This window comes from Cygnus atratus, chromosome 2, assembly GCF_013377495.2.
Source record: "Cygnus atratus isolate AKBS03 ecotype Queensland, Australia chromosome 2, CAtr_DNAZoo_HiC_assembly, whole genome shotgun sequence".
Taxonomy (NCBI): domain Eukaryota; kingdom Metazoa; phylum Chordata; class Aves; order Anseriformes; family Anatidae; genus Cygnus; species Cygnus atratus.
In genome coordinates, this window is record NC_066363.1 from 137,490,438 (window position 1) to 137,508,641 (window position 18,204).

The 18,204-nt window shown below is 38.7% G+C and overlaps 1 protein-coding gene across 6 annotated transcripts in view; it reads left to right on the forward strand.

The window, feature by feature from the left end:
* Window positions 1–18,204, forward strand: part of MATN2 (matrilin 2) — a 69,448-nt gene that overhangs the window by 42,487 nt on the left and 8,757 nt on the right. For 3 of the 6 annotated variants that reach the window (XM_035546346.2, XM_035546347.2, XM_050709016.1), the window contains exons 8-22: window positions 1,092–1,214; window positions 3,885–4,007; window positions 5,581–5,703; window positions 5,856–5,978; window positions 6,323–6,445; window positions 6,537–6,659; window positions 6,871–6,993; window positions 11,241–11,363; window positions 11,458–11,580; window positions 11,671–11,793; window positions 11,970–12,092; window positions 12,315–12,437; window positions 12,578–12,700; window positions 12,866–12,988; window positions 14,764–15,177. In XM_035546346.2, the coding sequence (XP_035402239.1) occupies window positions 1,092–1,214; window positions 3,885–4,007; window positions 5,581–5,703; window positions 5,856–5,978; window positions 6,323–6,445; window positions 6,537–6,659; window positions 6,871–6,993; window positions 11,241–11,363; window positions 11,458–11,580; window positions 11,671–11,793; window positions 11,970–12,092; window positions 12,315–12,437; window positions 12,578–12,700; window positions 12,866–12,988; window positions 14,764–15,177 (2,136 nt within the window). The remainder of the gene's footprint in view (window positions 1–1,091; window positions 1,215–3,884; window positions 4,008–5,580; window positions 5,704–5,855; window positions 5,979–6,322; window positions 6,446–6,536; window positions 6,660–6,870; window positions 6,994–11,240; window positions 11,364–11,457; window positions 11,581–11,670; window positions 11,794–11,969; window positions 12,093–12,314; window positions 12,438–12,577; window positions 12,701–12,865; window positions 12,989–14,763; window positions 15,178–18,204) is intronic. The other 3 variants (XM_050709017.1, XM_035546348.2, XM_035546349.2) reach the window with 3 other exon arrangements.

An 18,204-nucleotide genomic window follows, 5' to 3' on the forward strand; every position in this document is an offset into this window, starting at 1 on the left:
AACTAGTAAAAACTTACACCTCAGCTTCGCTTGTTCAAGCCAATGTTACCTCTCCTTATGTATTATGGTAAATCTGGACTGACTCCTGCAAACTCATTGCCTAGTTAAATAAACTAATAAACAGCAATATTTAAACCTAAGTAATTTTATGTTAAGTATAGGATTTTTTTTTTTAAATGTAGACAGCTACAGACGTGTCTGTTCACATCTGTAAATGATTTGCAAATAGAGACATGAGACTCTGTTTGTGTCTGAGGGAACTCCACTACTTTTGATCAAGTTAAGCTAAAGTGATTTGGGCCTATATACCTAAAAATAGCCATTAGCAAGACGTGAAAAAAATCTTATGAGAAAGTTCAGTATAAATCTTTTTTCCTAAAATGTGCTTTTTCTATACTTACGGAGTCAGCAGATTACATAGTACATTTGCAAGTGCACGTATCTTACTCTAAAGCTTTGCTGTCTGTTCTGTGGACCAGTTTCATACAAGATTCAATAAATATTCCATTTTATCTGACTTGGAATCAGAATAGAAATAGGAAAACAAAGTAAACGGAACAAGTTAAGACACTCCCATACTCATAATTTGTATCTTTTCTCCACTAGGCTTGAACTGCTGTAACCTGTTGGCAGGATAGTTTTAATTTGTGATTGCTCATTTGTTGAAAAGATTTTACTGTTTATGAAATAATCTGGAAACTATAATTTCTTTTACGAGAGTTACTAATATTCCTACTTCTCTCTGAGAAAATTTTATGGTGAACAAAATAGAGAGTCTTGCCTTTTAAAGAAAGAAAGCACAATCCTGTGGGTAATACGAGGCAGGACACTTTGCCTTAGTTTCTCTTCGTGACATTTGGCAAGTACTTCATCAAGTTTGTTGTCTGCTGTGCGGGGTTTTTTATTCATTTCACTTAGGTGTTGTTAATTAACTCAGGTTGTTCAAATAGGTGGGAATGCTGCATAAATAAAAAGCTGTACTGATCTTTTCCCCTTGGCTCTGCCAAGGTATTGTGCACAAACTACAATGTCATAGTGTTTGTACCTAAAACTCCAATGTGCTTTCTTCAATTATTAACACAAATCAATAGGAGTGGACCACTGTGCTGAAAGTAATCATGGCTGTGAACATCTGTGCCTAAATACCGATGATTCCTATGTCTGTCAGTGCTTTGAAGGATTTGTCATTAATGAGGACCTAAAAACCTGCACACGTAAGTCTTCTTCTTGATCTCAGCTCACCTGGGAAAGGTTTCTGTTTTCATACAGGGAAGAGGACACACCTTCAGCGGAGGGAAGTGATACCATCCAGAGGGACCTCAATAGTCTCGAGAGGTGGACCTCTGTGAAACTCATGAAGTTCAACAAGACCAAGCACAAGGTCCTACACCTGGGTCAGGGCAATCCTGAACTTGAACACAGACTAGGTGATGAGCTAAGAGAGCAGCCCTGTGGAGAAGGACATGGGAGTACTGGTGGATGAAAAGCTCAACATGAGCTGGCAACGTGTGCTTGCAGCCCAGAAGGCCTACCATATCCTGGGCAGTGTAGCAGCAGGAGAAGGGGTAACAGTTTTAAACTAAAAGAGGGTAGATATAGATTAGACCTTAGCAAGAAATTCTTTACTCAGAGGGTGGTGAGGTACTGGCACAGGTTGCCCAGAGAAGCTGTGGGTGCCCCATCCCTGGAGGTGCTCAAGGCCAGGCTGGATGGGGCTTTGGGCAACCTGGTGTAGTGGGAGGCGTCCCTGCCCATGGCAGGGGTGTTGGAATTAGATGGGCTTTAAGATCCCTTCCAACCCAAACCATTCTGTGGTTCTATGATTCAATTTATTCTCACAGATTGAATTTCAAAAACACCTTAATAATGTTTTGAAAGCAGACACAGAGAGAAAAAGGACTTGGGAAAAGGCACTTGTCAAGATGACTGTAAATTCTAGTGTTTGCAGCAAGTCTTGGAAGATATGTCCATCCCCAGTTGTTGAGGACAGTTTTCCAGTCATATGACACGTGTCTGACTGACATTTTAAGATTTGTGTTCCGCAGGCAAACTGAATCGTCTGATCTGGGGCAAAAGTGTGAGTCCCATACAGCTTTACCGCTCACATGGGAGCCCTAGATAAGTGAACAAAAGTTGTCCTGACAGCTCTCCACCCTTTATAAATCTAACGATCACTGAGAATCATTGCAGTTTCATAAACGGCCATATTGGTCCTTCACTGGAAAAAAAAAAATATATATATATATAAAAAGGGCCAGGAAGAGAGGAATGTGATTATATTTTGCCTGGTTACTTTTCCTGGACCTGTCGTCTTTGATGAGAGTTTTGGCCACCTTTTCTGCAGATTGCAGAGGTACATTGTTTTTCAAGCTTGTTGAGTGTTGGAGTAGCTCCAGACTTAGCTCCTTTACTTGCACTTGGGCCACACAGTTTTAACAGAAATCAAAATGATACAAAAATAATCTTGGATGCAAAGATAATCTTGGGAAAAGTGAGGCAAATCTGCAAAGGCAATTTGCCTTTGTCTTTAACCTTATCTTTGCCTCTGTACTACCCTTTTTAGCCCCACGCAATATCTTGGCAGATATTGCTTCTATCACTACAGAAATCAAAAAAGGGACTGATAGTAATGCAAAATTAGTACTCTTGTATTGTATATATAATAGGGATTGGGGTGTGCTAGAAACAATTTATCTGAAAATTCATCTAAAAGAACCACTGGAAATTCAGAAACAGTTGACCTATGTTTTTAATAGTCAATCAACTTGCGAATGGAAAAACCCTTTTCCTTTGTAGTAAAAAGAGGTGTTTTATTTCACTCAGTCATTTTCCTCCAGGCTGTAGTTGGAGACCCATCAGCAGCATTAAAACTGTGCCGTGGCTTCTGGAATCCCTCCATGCAATAAAACTGAGAGATTTTGAATGGTGGTTCTTCTTGCCAGTGTATCCCTCCCCTCATATTTATTTAGGAATAAGATTTGTCCTACTCCTGAGCTCCAGATGAGTTGCTGAGACATTGTGGGTTTTTTAGACTGCCATGAAAAGAGTTTTGGCACTTGGGATGTCTTGAATGAGTGGCTGAGTGGGATTAGCATTTAACATATACCACTCCTAATGGGAAAACATAGGGGGCATGACAACACTGGTGTGATATATAGAGGCACAGGTATCTTAAGACAGCTGGAGGAACACCTGAGTGGTAAATAGATTTCTGCTTTGACAGCTTAGTACAAAACAATGAGTGGCACTGTGTGTGTAACCTATAAAGAGCAGTGAGTGCTCTCTGCGGATTCCTGGGGGCATTGTGTCTTTGTACTACGCAGAAGAAACACTCAGGAAATTTGAGATGAAAAAATGGACCACATTTGACTGTTCTTGTCATTTTCAATTCTTTGCGAAAGCTTGGATGGCCTAAGCCAAAGACCACTGAGGTCCCAGAGAGGTTTTCTGCTTGCTGCCACAGCAGCTAGGTCAGGCACACAAGCAAGTTCTGGGGAATGCCATGTTTACCTCAGATCATTTAGAAACCATTTTTGAAGAGTGTTCACAAGGTAGCTTTTCTGTCTTTGCCACTGTCTTTTATAAAATCATTGTTAAACTGCTGTTTTTATTATAATTCAGTTTGTGAGTACTGAGGCATGGACTCTCTTGAGTTATTCTAAACATTCTCAACTCTGCTTACAGCAGTCAGTGCAAAGTGTACCACAAAGCCTTCTTAAATTTTATTGAAGGTGTATGTATATTATTGGATAAGGAACAGGATTGTTGCTTAAGTGACTCAATGTGTTTATATTTACTTGCTTATATGCAATGCAAATACTAGGGATGCAAATAATAGTTTAATTATTAATATTTTAAAAAAATAACTTTCATTGCTCCTGCAGGAGTTGACTATTGTGCTCTGAGTGATCACGGCTGTGAACATTTGTGTATAAATGGTGACAGATCTTATACTTGTCAGTGTTTTGAAGGATACAGGCTTCGGAATGATGGGAAAACTTGTAAACGTAAGTTATTATTCAGCAAATCAGTGCTAGATTTTTATTTCACACACACAAAAAATCTGTAGGGTAGGATTTGATTGCCTAAACATGGCTTTCATTTGTGTCATTTTAAATGCTCTGGGATTGCAGGAGTTCACAGTTTCCCCTTTGGTGTCCTGTTTGCCAGCAGTATGTCAATGTCTTGGATACTCTAAAGGGGCACTGGGTGCAAACTTTTAGGCACCTGAATGACTCCCTGAATGTCTGGGACATACAAAAAGTAGCTCTGATGCTGGTCTATTGTGGATCCAAAATTATTTTACTCCAACTTACATCCTTATATCAGACAACTGTAATTTTCTTCTCAAATCAAGTCAAAAATATTTAGCATTTCAAAAGACTTTACAGCACAAAGAAGCCTGCAATACTAATGGAATGTTCACTTTTCCCCAATGTGGTATAAGGGTCATTGCAAAAGAGATATCATAATTGCATTATACCTTTGGCTACGTTACGCAGTTCTGAAGAGTGACAGATATAAAAAGGAATTGAAAATTTCTCTCCAGTATAAGAACACACACTAAGTGATCAAAGAAGAATTGTGGATAAGTCCTTAGAAAACACAGAGGCATGAAATACTTTATAACTATAAACCAAATCATATCCAAAGATCTCATCAACATCTGCTGTTAAAAATTTTTTTGTAGATGTTTTTTAAAGTCATCCAGAGCCTAACATGACAAATTAAAACCTCCATATTATCAGTTTGTATTACACATACCACATCAACAACCTACTTTGTTAGTCCATGCGAACAGACACAAATTTTGCCTGTCTCAAAAAGTACTGACACTTTAACATTGCAAAAAGCTAAAAGCAAGTGAAATTTTGTGTCCATGCAACAGTCTTGGCAAGAAAATAAAGGGTGGGGAGAAGAAAGTGCAAGTAAGAAAGATGTTAGTTTATCCAATGTTAATAAATAGACAATTTAATTTTATTTTGAAATATAAGTTGTAACTAAATCACCTATCAGGAAAGCCCACTGAACTTCAGCTTACCCAACTATAGCTGGCAATTTTCAAGAATGCCACAGCAGGATTATACAGTTGGTCTTTCTCATTACATGTAAACACTACATAAACTGAGCTTTTGTAATTCTAGTTTACAGAAAAATGACAAACACCATCTGAACTTAACCACAGGGAAAGAAAGCATAACTACGTCAGGTTTGAGCAGGTTTATTACTGAAGATAAAATGATGGTGATGGAAAGATACGTTTCTCACCAGAAAGTTTACTTGAAATGTGGATGTGGGATTTAGGTGTCTTTGGAAATCTCTGTAGGTAACTAATCTTCATGCTGGGGACACGTGAAATTATACAAACTCTGGAACCAAAACAGTGCACTTTTCCTTAGTAATAAGGTTATAAAATTTGTACAACAAAGATGTACCTTTTTGTTACAACAGAAATTGACAGCAGGTGGTATAAATGATTTGCAGAATTGAGTCTGGAATACCAGCAAGGACAAGAACATTCAGTAACTGAACATCCTGTCCTTAACTAACACAATTCTTAATCTGTTAAATTACTCTCAGGTAAAAATGTCTGCAAATCAGTCAACCATGGCTGTGAACATGTTTGTGTTAGTGCTGACAATTCCTACATCTGCAAGTGTCGTGAGGGATACATATTGAGAGAAGATGGGAAGACATGCAGAAGTGAGTAACCAATATATATTGAACATTTTTGCACATGCATTAGGCAAGGAAAGAAAGGAGTTTATCACTTCTCACTAGAAAACATCATTTTGATACCTACATTTTTAACATGTTTTCATTCAAAACTATATTTATATCTGAATCATTCTCAGGACAGGACATCTGCAAATCAGTCAGCCATGGCTGTGAGCATATTTGTGTTAACAAAGACGACTCTTATGCTTGTGAGTGTCATGAGGGTTTCTTACTGAGAGAAGATGGGAAAACATGCAGAAGTAAGTACTCTCGTAATTACTAGTAGACTTTTATCTACAGTATGTAGATCTGTGGAAGTGTTTTAACTAAAAGCAGTAGTTTATTCATGATATACTATTGTTATACCTGCCAGAAGCTTGTAAGAGACTCAGTGGACAGAAATGGTGTATTTTAGTAGCTAAACTGATATGACTGTAGACAAAAAAGACCCACAATTTTTCAGGTACCAAGAGTTAGAAGTGTTAGCTGCCTAAATTTTTGTCCATTTCTTCCAATGATCTCAGTAGACCTAATAAAAGCTATTACTTCTCCCTGCATAATCATTGTAGATGTGCTTTAACCAAAAACCGTCAACTATTCTCAGATAAAGACATTTGCAGCTCAGTTGCCCATGGCTGTGAACATGTTTGTGTTAATGCTGATGAGTCATACATCTGCCAGTGTTTTGAGGGATTTGCATTAAGGGAAGATGGAAAAACATGTAGAAGTAAGTATCCTTATCTTTAATAGAAGTTTTCCTTATAATCTGTGCATTTGTAGACATGTTTTAAAGTCTGGCACCATTATTTTTTTTCCAGATAAAGATGTTTGCAATTCTGTTGACCATGGCTGTGAGCATGTTTGTGTGAACACTGATAATTCATACATTTGCCAGTGCTATGAGGGTTTTGTATTGAGGGAAGATGAGAAAACGTGTAAAAGTAAGTTACTTGATGTTAATGTATTTTTTACACTCAGGGGTCTACTGGAGAAGCATGTTGTGTTAGAGATAGGTCTTATTTATGATTTTACCTGACAAAAAAAGAGGATAAATTCATTGTTTTACTAGGAGGTTATTACTTTTAGCATTTATATTTTTGGAAATGTACTCGTTTATTAAACTGTAGTAAATAAAATCTAAATTATTCCCAGGTAAGGACATCTGCAAATCAGTCAATCATGGCTGTGAACATCTTTGTGTTAATAATGACGACTCATACACTTGCCAATGCCATGACGGATTTGTACTGAGGCAAGATGGGAAAACATGCCGAAGTAAGTAGCTTATGAATAAAAGCAGGTATTTCATTTCTCTTTTACTTGGAAATTATTCAGTGATTCATAGTGGTCAGAACGGAATATTGTCCTGTATAGATCATAAGATTTTTAGGAATTAATTACTCTTTGAACTAAAGCTGTATTTCAGAAAATCAGCCAGTTTTAAGTCTGAATGTGGCTTTTAAAATGTGAACCTCATTTCTGGACTATGCCAAAATTTAATCTTGAGCATAGGATGTTGCTACATTTTACTTTGATGAGTTGAACTTCTAATTGCCACTGTGTTGTTCTGTGTATACTCATGTGGACCATAATTTAACCTGTTCCTTAGCTTAACCTCTTATCATGGTCTTTAGTACATGATAAGCAGATGAAACTCCTTCAAGCTCTTTATATGTTTTCTTATCTTTTCATAAATCTCTTCTTGCTCTCCTAAAGCCTTTTGTATTTATCAGCATCCTTGCGGGGACACCACAGTGGTACAAAGTCTTACAATACAAGGTACAGTAGGGTCTAAGGTATAAGAACTATATCCCGGTATAAGAACTATATCCCCAATTATTTTTTGAATCTACCCTTTTTTTTTTTTAATGACCAAAGATAGCATTAGTCTCTGACCATACAACTCTGCTAAAGCTCATATGTAGCCAGTTATCTACCATGACCATAGCCATATAAGACTCTCAGTCACACAAGTGTCCCACGTCCCGTGGGAAGTATAGCCTTCATTCTTTTTTTTCTAAATATGTAAGTCTAATTCTGGCTATTTAAAAATATATATGGCTTGTTGTTACTCAGCCTGCAAAATATTCCCATCTCCTTATATCAGCAGCTGCTCTATTTTTATTTGCCATTCCTTCAACTTTGGAATAACCTGCAAACTTTGTCAGTGATTATTTTATATTTTCTTTAAGATTGTTCATTAAAATGTTAAATAGCAGAGAGCAATTTCTTAGAAACAAAGCCACTTGACAATTCCCAATTTACAATTTATCCTGAAGACCTCTCTAGCCACTGTTAATCCATATAATGTTTATTTTGTAGTTACTTTTGTTTTGTATTCTTAATCAAAATAAATACCAAGGCTGATACCTTACTGGATTCTCCATTGTATGAATAACCTGAGCTTTACAAAACAGCCTCATAGTCAATTTAAAAAGATACTTATTTACTTTTCCCAGATCTATTTTTCCATAATACCAACTTGATCAATTTTCTTTGATTTTCTCTAAATCAAGGTCGACATTATCTATTCCGTTGTTTTAATGCGGATTAGTGTCAAGCTGACAGGCTTACAGTGAATTATTTATCCTTTTCAAACAGTGTGTGTGTATGCACAGGGGATGGAAACTCCTCAGTGTTTTGGGGCTTCCTTGGAGTTCTGGGAGGTAACAAAAAAATAACACTAAGCAAAAAATAACACTAAGCCAGCTCTGTTACACCTCTTGGCTGCAAGTGATCTGGAGTTACTGCTGTTTCTTCAGTAGGTGCTGTGTGACCTACTACTAAGCTCACGAAACATCATTCCAACAATATTATCAGTAGCCTATTTCATAAGTTCCAGTTTGAATATACTAAATCTTTTTTTACCTTTTCTGGATTAAGATTGACAATTCTATTATTTCTGTCTACTAATTAACAATATACTGTTAGAATGATTTGTTTTTTTTTTTAAATAGCCTTTAAATAACTTACTCATACTACCCTTCATTTTGTTGGTCATGCATTCCCTTTTCCTTTATCTTATTATTTCCATGTTTTTGAATTTCACATTTTCATTTTCAGTAAATAATGTGAATTTTCCTTTAATTCATTATTCATATCTTATAGCTGTTTTCTGTTTCAATTTCTAAAGGAGGTTGGTTTTTAACTACTCTGGTACTCTTTTTTGATGATGTGACTACGTTTTTTTGGAGGTATCTAGTTAAGGTTACCTAAAATAACCTTAAATAATGCAGTCATCATTACTTTTTATTTTTATATTTTATTTTATTTTTTCCTCCCATCACAAAATCCTTTGGCTCATAATTGCTTTCAGCTATGTAAAATTTATCCTTCTGAAGTAATAGCTGTTTGTTGCTGGCTTGTATTTCATTCTGTTTGAAAACAACAAATATTGCACACAGCTGTGCATAAGCTGATGCTAACTGATGCTAATTTTTACTTTCATAACCATTTCTTCTTTACCTGCTAGAACACGATCTAGTCTAGATTGTTATGTCTTGAATGTAACGCTTGTTGAGTTAGAACATTGTCCTCTATAGTATTTTTTGGAATTTTTGTATTGGCAGCATGAAACCTCCAGGTAATGCATCTCAGACTGAAGTTCTTGTGAAAACATAAATGTCTTCCCTACACATTGAACTTATTTGCTCTGCTAATTGCTAAGAACCAAGAGAAGTTAGTTGATGTAATCTGGATTTTGGCAAAGCTTTCAATACAGTTTCTCACATTATCCTTCTGGACAAAATATCCAGCATACAGCTAGACGAATACATAATACAACGGGTGAACAGTTGGCTGATGGGTCAGTCTCAAAGGGTGATAGTGAATGGGGTTACAACAAGCTGGCAGCCAGTCAGTAGTGAGGGTCCACAGGGCTCCGTTTTAGGGCCAGTTCTCTTCTTTGTGTTTCTAAATGATCTGGACAGGACTCGACTGCATAAGTAACTTTGCAGATGACACTAAATTAGCAGGAGCTGTTGATTGTGGAGGGTTGAGCAATCACGAACCACATGAAATTTAACAAGAGTAAGTGCTGGATTCTGCATCTGGGATGGGGCAACCCTAGCCATATGTACAAACTGGGGGATGAGAGGCTGGAGAGCAGCCCTGAGGAAAGGGATCTGGGAGATCTGGGAGGTTTTGGTCGACAGCAAGTTGAACGTGAGCCAGCAGTGTGCCCTGGCAGCGAAAAGGGCCAAGCATACTCTGGGGAGCATCAAGCGTGGCATTGCTAGCCAGTCGAGGAAAGGGATTGTCTCGCTTTGATCTGCACTGTTGTGGCCTCACCTCAATTACTGGTATGCAGTTTTGGGTGCTACAATATAAGAAGGACATAAAACTATTAGAGTGTCCAAAGGAGAACTATGAGGATGGCGAAGAGTCTGGAGGGGAAGATGTATGAGGAGTGGATGAGATCCCTTGGTTTGCTCAGCGCAGAGCAGAGGAGGCCAAGGAGAGGCCTCATGGCGGCCTGCAGCTCCCTCACAAGGGGAGCAGAGGGGCAGGCGCTGAGCTCTGCTCTCTGGGGACAGCGAAAGGACCTGAGGGAACAGCATGGAGCTGGGACAGGGAGGGTCAGGCTGGGTGTTAGGAAAAGGTTCTGCACCCAGAGGGTGGTCGGGCACTGGGACAGGCTCCCCAGGGCAGTGGTCACAGCACTGAGCCTGCTGGAGTTCAGGAAAAGTTTGGACAATGCCCTCAGACACATGGCCTGATTTTTGGGTTGTCCTGTGTGGAGGCAGGAGTTGGACTCATTGATCGATGTGGTTCCCTTCCAACTTAGGATATTCTATGGTTCTGTGATTCTGACCAATCTGAACTTTGCTGTCAGAGGTATCCACTGTTATATTTCCTATGTAAAGGTAGTTCTGCATCAGCAACTGGGAATATTTTTTTTTTTCAGTGAAAAAGCAACAGGGAATGCTGATAGATGGCTTGACTTCCTCCTGTACTTTCTCCTTCTCTATCCTTCTTGAAGAGGTTATGACCAACTGGTTTTAACATTGCACTCATACAAATTCCCCCGTCAGTTTTCAGCAATTTATTTATCCTCTTAAGTCAGTAGTTCCTATTCTCCTGGATTTTGCTTTTGCAGATTCTTGGCATTGATGTAAGAGTTCTAAAGAATTGTTTTGCTTTGTGTCCTGTGGTGTTTTGCTTAATTTTGTTTCCACTAGCATGAATTTATGCTAAATGACTATGCTAAATTACTCCTTCCTTTTTCTCTTACTGCTGTTAGTGTAGTGCCCTCCTTAATCTAGTCAGATTAATCCTAAAATGATTCATTGTCAGTGGGAGACCGTCCAAACCATGCAGTTCTTTCTGCTCAGATAGTAAAGAACTCGTGCCCCATGTGAGCTAAACTGCCAATCATCATCTAGCCAGAAATTTGCTTTCAGCATGCATGCTTCCATATTTCTTTGCTCATGGGATTACCCCTACAGTCTTTATATTTATATAAATATATATATAAAAGTTTAACTAGGAAATCACATTAAGTATTATCTGACTGTTGCTAGGCAAGGATATTTGCAAATCAGTCAACCATGGCTGTGAACATGCCTGTGTTAATGCTGGTGATACATTTATTTGTAAGTGTCAGGAGGGATTCCTGCTACGAGAAGATGGAAAAACATGCAGAAGTAAGTAGTCCAATATTTATCAGCAAACTTTTTATCTGCAGTTCATGCTTGTGTGGAAACGTATTAACTAGCAAGAGCTGTCATCTATTCTCAGATAAAGATCTTTGCAAAGCAGTTGACCATGGCTGTGAACATGTTTGTGTTAATACTGATGATTCCTATATCTGCAAATGCCATGATGGGTTCCTGTTGAGAGAAGATGGGAAAACCTGCAAAAGTAAGTAGCATGATAACTTAATTTGATGAATTACACATATAACCAAGACCTCTGCTGATATATGTTAACTACTAACTCTTTTGTTTGCAGACAAGGATGTTTGTAATTCAATCAACCATGGCTGTGAACAAATTTGTGTGAATACTGAAGATTCTTACATCTGCAAATGTCATGAAAATTTCATACTGAAGGAAGATGGAAGGACATGTAGATGTGAGTAGCCTGAGCCATAACAGTATGGGTTTTTTTTGAGGCATTTAAGTGTTGTACCTGTGAGTGTTTCCACATGTGTATGTTTATTTGTGATTTCTAACTACTTGAGCTACTTATTAAAGATTTAATCTCTCCCTAAAGAATCTCATCTAACAAACTCCATCCATTCTCCTCAGACAAAGATGTTTGCAAATCAGTTGACCATGGCTGTGAGCATATTTGTGTTAATACTGATGATTCCTATACCTGTGAGTGCCATGAGGACTTCATACTGAGGGAAGATAGGAAAACTTGTAAAAGTAAGATGTTTAATCTTCATTACGTACTTTCTGATCTGTTCATGAAACATATCATGTAGTGTGTTCTTTGTGTCTTTAACACAGCAATAACTTCATAAAATAACATGCAATCAACTTGATGGAAATGAGCTCCTTCATGGAAGATTATTGCTCTAATTTTTATGTTTTGTGAAAGTTATTTACCTGGATAACTGTGCTAAATATTATTTTCATTATTCCCAGGTAAAAATATCTGCAAAACAGTCAACCATGGTTGTGAACATGTTTGTGTTCCAACTGGTGATTCATACGTGTGTCAGTGCCACAAAGGGTTTATACTAAGGAGAGACAGGAAAACATGCAGGAGTGAGTAGCTGGAACTTTTATGGGGAATATGTTATTTCAGTCATAAAAGCGATAACAGACTAAATTTTCTCAAAAGTGTCTTATGCCAGTTTTGCATTTGAGAGCAAATCTAATAAGGAAATTCTCTTAACAATTCTCAGATAAAGACCTGTGTAAGTCCATTGACCATGGCTGTGAACATGTGTGCATTAATAATAACAATTCATACAGCTGTCGGTGCCATGAGGGTTTTGTCCTGCGGCAAGATGGAAAAACATGTCGAAGTAAGTAACTGAATAAGTCTATCAGACACTCTTCTCCAGCATTACTACATAAAAAAATCAAAGACGTTCTTCTACTTTGTCATATGTTCTTCAAATGACATTTGAAATATTTGAATTTAGAAATATGTTAAATAGAATACATATAAATATTTCAATTGTTCGTAGGCAAAGATGTCTGCAAATCGGTTGTCCATGGTTGTGAACATATTTGTGTTAATAATGATGATTCATACATCTGCAAATGTCAGGACGGATATGTACTAAAAGAAGATCAGAAAACATGCAGAAGTAGGTACATTTTATTTGGAAAGAATTTGTTTCTTTGATTTTTAAAATTACTTGACCTCACTTCAAATGCCTCACTTCAATACTGATGTATTGTTTGAAAGCCCAAAGCATATGTGAGTGTGATGGAAAATGTCTTGAAAAATTTAGCTTGATGCTCTTGTAAACAAAAAAATAACAAAATGAACGGTTGTTTTGATACAGTATCAAATACAATAATAATCCTTTCCAAACATCAGGAAAAAAGTCAGAACAAAATCTTATTATCAAGGAATGTGTACTTTAAACAGATTCATATACTGTGGAGCTTTTATCTTTATATACTAAATTTTAAAATATCATTAATTCTATTTTCTTATCTTCTAACATGACATCCTTGGAACATGATATGCATTTATCTCATCACCCTTTTAATTTCTGGAGGAGAAACTCATCTACTGGAGCTCAGTAAAAATATTTATTCTGCAGGAATGAATGCCTTACTTGAGGAGAGTATTATTACCAAAAGAATGGTAACGTGCATGGCTGATCTCAGTCATAATTAAAACAGTTCGCCATGAACTGTTGCCCTGTCTCAACATACGCAGTGATATTGAGGTCGTTTTGATATTCAGTGCATTTCTATTGCTTTAGTACGTGACACATCTTTTCCTCAGATGACTGCAGAAAGGAATTCTTGGACAGTGGTTCTAAAAAGGAGCTATTTTCTATGAAGAAATGTCCTAACTTTAAAACTGAAATTGCATATCCCTACTGACTTGCTAACAGACAGCTTCAGTAATTTCTGCAGTCAAAGCAGAGTGCTTACAGGCTGCTTTGATTTTTGCAAGTGCACTTAAACAAGTATGAGAACTCCAAGTTTGTCAGTATCTCCTGGATTGTCTCGCAGCTTCAGTGGGTAAAACAGAAAATATTAATTACAGCAATGAATAAGGCTTCTAACTACAAGATTTTAAGAGAGTTACAAGCAAAACAGTGTGTATAAACCGTTCTGATCCAACATTATCAGCTAGGCAACCTTCTAGCATTTACTGTCTTCCCTATAATTTTTAGCTGTTTGCCATTAGAGGTTTAAATTTGTGTTATAAAAACACAAGCATCATCTGAATTTTGTCCCTAGACATGAACCTCATCCCAAGCTGTACGGCAGTCTACCTAACCCTTCTCTCTCAGCCTTTCCCAAGCTCTTTCGCTCTTGCCTCATTATTTCCTGCAACTCTAAACATAACTTCTAGATTTTCAACTTATATACAAGTATAGCTTCAGCAACTGATTTCTTTTTACCACCTTTATGTTTTTGATACTTCTGTAGTACAAATACAGCTTCAGTGATTCTCTTCCATTTATTTCAATGTTGGTCATCTACACAAAGGTAAAGTTAGCATACAGGCCTATCCCTAGAAGAAAATGGTTGAAACTGTTTCTATATCCTAGCTATGTTCTTCAGTTACAGTTTTCCCCACTTAACAGTCATTCTTAAAATTTGCTTAAAAATCTATTTTACAGCAAACTTAAAAATATGAAGTATTCTACAAAGCGGCACATCTTGATAAATATTCACTGTGATTATAGTTTTGTTATAAACTCTGGTCATGGGCACACTCTTACCTTTTGATATAGACTGTACACAACATCTCTAGACACACTGGCAAGGTTGTCTGAGCCAGGATCAAGGTACTCTAGATGACACCTGAGTTCATACAGTCCCTATGTATCTAGGTCCTATTTTCAACTTAGTGGACTTTTTCATGATCTGAACACTGCTGCTTATTTCATAGGATGCACCGAAGGCCCGGTTGACCTGGTGTTTGTGATTGATGGATCGAAAAGTCTCGGAGAGGACAATTTTGAAATCGTGAAACAATTTGTCTCAGGAATATTGGATACGCTTGAGATTTCACCCAAAGCGGCTCGAGTTGGTTTGCTTCAGTATTCCAGTGAAGTCCGCACAGAGTTTACATTAAGGCAGTTCAACTCAGCCAAAGACATGAAGAAAGCTGTATCACAAATGAAATATATGGGGCGAGGTTCCATGACAGGACTGGCTCTGAAGCAAATGTTTGAGAGAAGCTTCACAGAAACAGAAGGAGCCAGACCATTTTCAGCAAATGTCCCTCGAATCGCTATTGTATTTACAGATGGACGAGCTCAAGATGAAGTCTCTGGGTGGGCTGCTAGAGCAAAGCAAACTGGTGAGTGGAAGTGTCTTTGATTCTTTCTTAAAGGCAAATATTGTGATAGAGGATGTAGAATCATAGAGAATCATAGAGTAGTGATAGTGTAGGTGTGCTACAGTAAAACATTACAGTAAAACATTGAAATACAATTTCTGTGTTCTGAGAAACTGCATTAAGAACCAGGCCTGATGACCCACAACATGGATAAAATAGACGAATTTTAGACGATTGTCCTGGTTTCAGCTGGGATAGGGGTAATTTTCCTCCTAGTAGCTGGTATTGTGCTATATTTTGGATTTAGGATGAGAATAATGCTGATAACACACTGCTGTTTTAGTTAATTGCAGAGCAGTGCTTACAATAAGCCAAGGACTTTTCAGCTTCTCACACCGCCCCACCAGTGGGCAGGCTGGGGGTGCACAAGAAGCTGCAAGGGCACAGAACAAGGACAGCTGACCCAGACTGGCCAAAGGGATATCCCATACCATGTGGCAGCATGTTACACAATAAACATGGGATGGCTAGCCGGGGCTGGGGAGGAGCCACTCCTCAGGGATAGGCTGGGCATTGGTCAGCAGGTGGTGGGCAATTGCATTGAGCATCACTTGGTTTTATATTCCATTATTGTTGTTGTTTATGTTATTATTATTTCTCTTCCTTTTCTGTCCTGTTAAACTACCTTTATCTCAACCCACAAACTTTTACTTTTTTTCCTCCCAATCCTCTCCTCCATGTGCCTAACGGCTGTGTGGTACTTAGCTGCCTGCTGGGTTAAACCACAACAACGATGCTGCACATATTTTTTCTGTTTTTGTTTTATTGACTTGATATGACAATCACGGTGATGTATGAGTAGCGTAGCCCTGGTCAGGACTGCGACTTCTTTGTGCGAAGAAAAGGATATGAGAAGAGTATGCGCTAACAAGGTTGCTGTTACAATGAAATATAAGCCAAGTGCTTTAAAAAAAAATAAAATGAAAGATTTATACACTAAATAGTGAGGTCTGGGAAAATACGTGGAGAATTTACAGGACTGAAGGAAAACAGTACTAAGCCAACCTTGCTTACTTACTGAATGAAACCCCAGCTCCAGACTGTTTACACTGATATTTGTAGCACTACAAGCCAAATCCATCCCTTGTGTAATTGCAGTGTAGGCAATGTAGTAATGTTGAACATAAAATTGGCCTTGAATGCTTTATCACTGATATCTCCAAGTCTTTAAAAAGCAACAGACTTCAGCATGACTGGTTCATTCATTAAGTTGAATAAGCTTCTGGTGAATGTTTTGCTTTCCTGGCTGAAGTGCAATTGTAGGCAGATTCATGACATAAAGTAAGGAGATGCTCAAGCAAAATATTGAAGAGTTGGAAAATGCATATTTTATGATGTTATCAGGCCCAGGATTCTTCACCAAGAAGGCTAAAGTTGCAATTCAGTGAGTGTGTAGCTGTTACTCTTCAGTGACAGTAGAGAGACACCAAACCTTCTTATCTTAAGTTTTATCTGAAACCAAACAGCTGAGAAGTGACTGTTTGCTCTTGAAACTTGCAAAAGAGCTTGAAGTACTACAAAGCTAATTGCTGTACCATGGATCAAAAAATCAATACTAGCTGTGGACATTTTCTATGCCAGAAATGACGTAACGAAATGTTGTGTCAAGTGATATGTTTGCAAGAATAAAGAAATCTGTGGTTAACTGCTGAAAAAGGGGATATTGACGATCACCGTGTTTTCTACTCATTGCTTGTTTACAGTCTTTCTAATTAGAGGGCTGTGAACCACTTCCTCCTGCCCAGGTATCAGAGTGAAGAAGACTATAAATCCTCTTTTCTTTTCTCCCTAGCACGTCTGCAGGGGAGATGCCTGTATGGAGCATCCCTGCTGTGAGGGCCTTTCTCTCCTAGGCCCCCAGGATTCCTTTCCCATGTTCTTCTTACCCTCACAGGTTTGGGTGCCTTTGCTGTGCCTCCCAACCCATCCCTTAGAATGAAAGCATCTAGTATCAATTTGCTCTGAGGATTTCAGTGAAAAACTAATTGTTTATATATTTTTTAAAAATTACTGGCATCTTTCAAGAGTCTGACCCATTTGCTGACACATAATGGGTCTCCCCACCAACCCACTAATTACCTTTATCGCACACACCCTACATGCACAGACACACACAGACCAGGAACTCTCAGTACAACTGGGAGGCTGACTTGTATGATTCACAGAACCACAGAGTGGTTGAGGTTGGAAAGGACTTCTGGAGGTCATCTGGTCCAACCCCAGGGCCAGTTGCCCAGGACCATGTCCAGATGGCTTTTGAATATCTCCTAGGAGGGAGACCCCCCAGTCTCTGTGGACAACCTGTGCCAGTTCTCTACCACCTGCAGAGTGAAAAACTGTTTCCTGATGGTCAGAGGGAAGCTCCTGTGTTTTAGTTTGTGCCCATGCCCTCTTCTCTTGTCACTAGAACCACTGAAAAGAGCCTGGCCCCATCTTCTTTGCATCCTCCCTTTGGGTATTTAGAGGCATTGATGAGATCTCCCCCAAGCCTTCTCTTCTCTAGGCTGACCAGTCCCAGCTTGTTCAGCGTTTCCTTATAAGAGAGAAGTGCCAGTGCCTTCATCTTCTTGGCCCTTTGTTGGACTCTCTCCAGTATGCCCAGGTCTCTGTTGTACTGGGGAGCCCAGAACTGGACACAGTGTTCAAGGTGTGGCCTCACCAGGGCCCAACAGGGGCACGATCACCTCCCTTGATCTGCTGGCAACACTTTGCCTAATGCAGCCCAGGCTCTCGTTTGCCTTCTTTGCAACCAGGGCACATCACTGACTCATGTTCAGCTTGGTGCCCACCAGGACCCCCCAGCTCCTTTCTGCAGAGCTGCTTCCTAGCTGGGTGGACTCTTGTGCTGGTGGTTGGGGATGTTCCTCCACAAGTGCAGGACTTTGCACTTCCAATTGCTGCACTTCACAAGGTTCCTATCAGCCCATTTCTTCAGCTTTTTGAGGTCCCTCTGGATAGCAGCATGGCCCTTGGGTGAGTCAGCCAGCC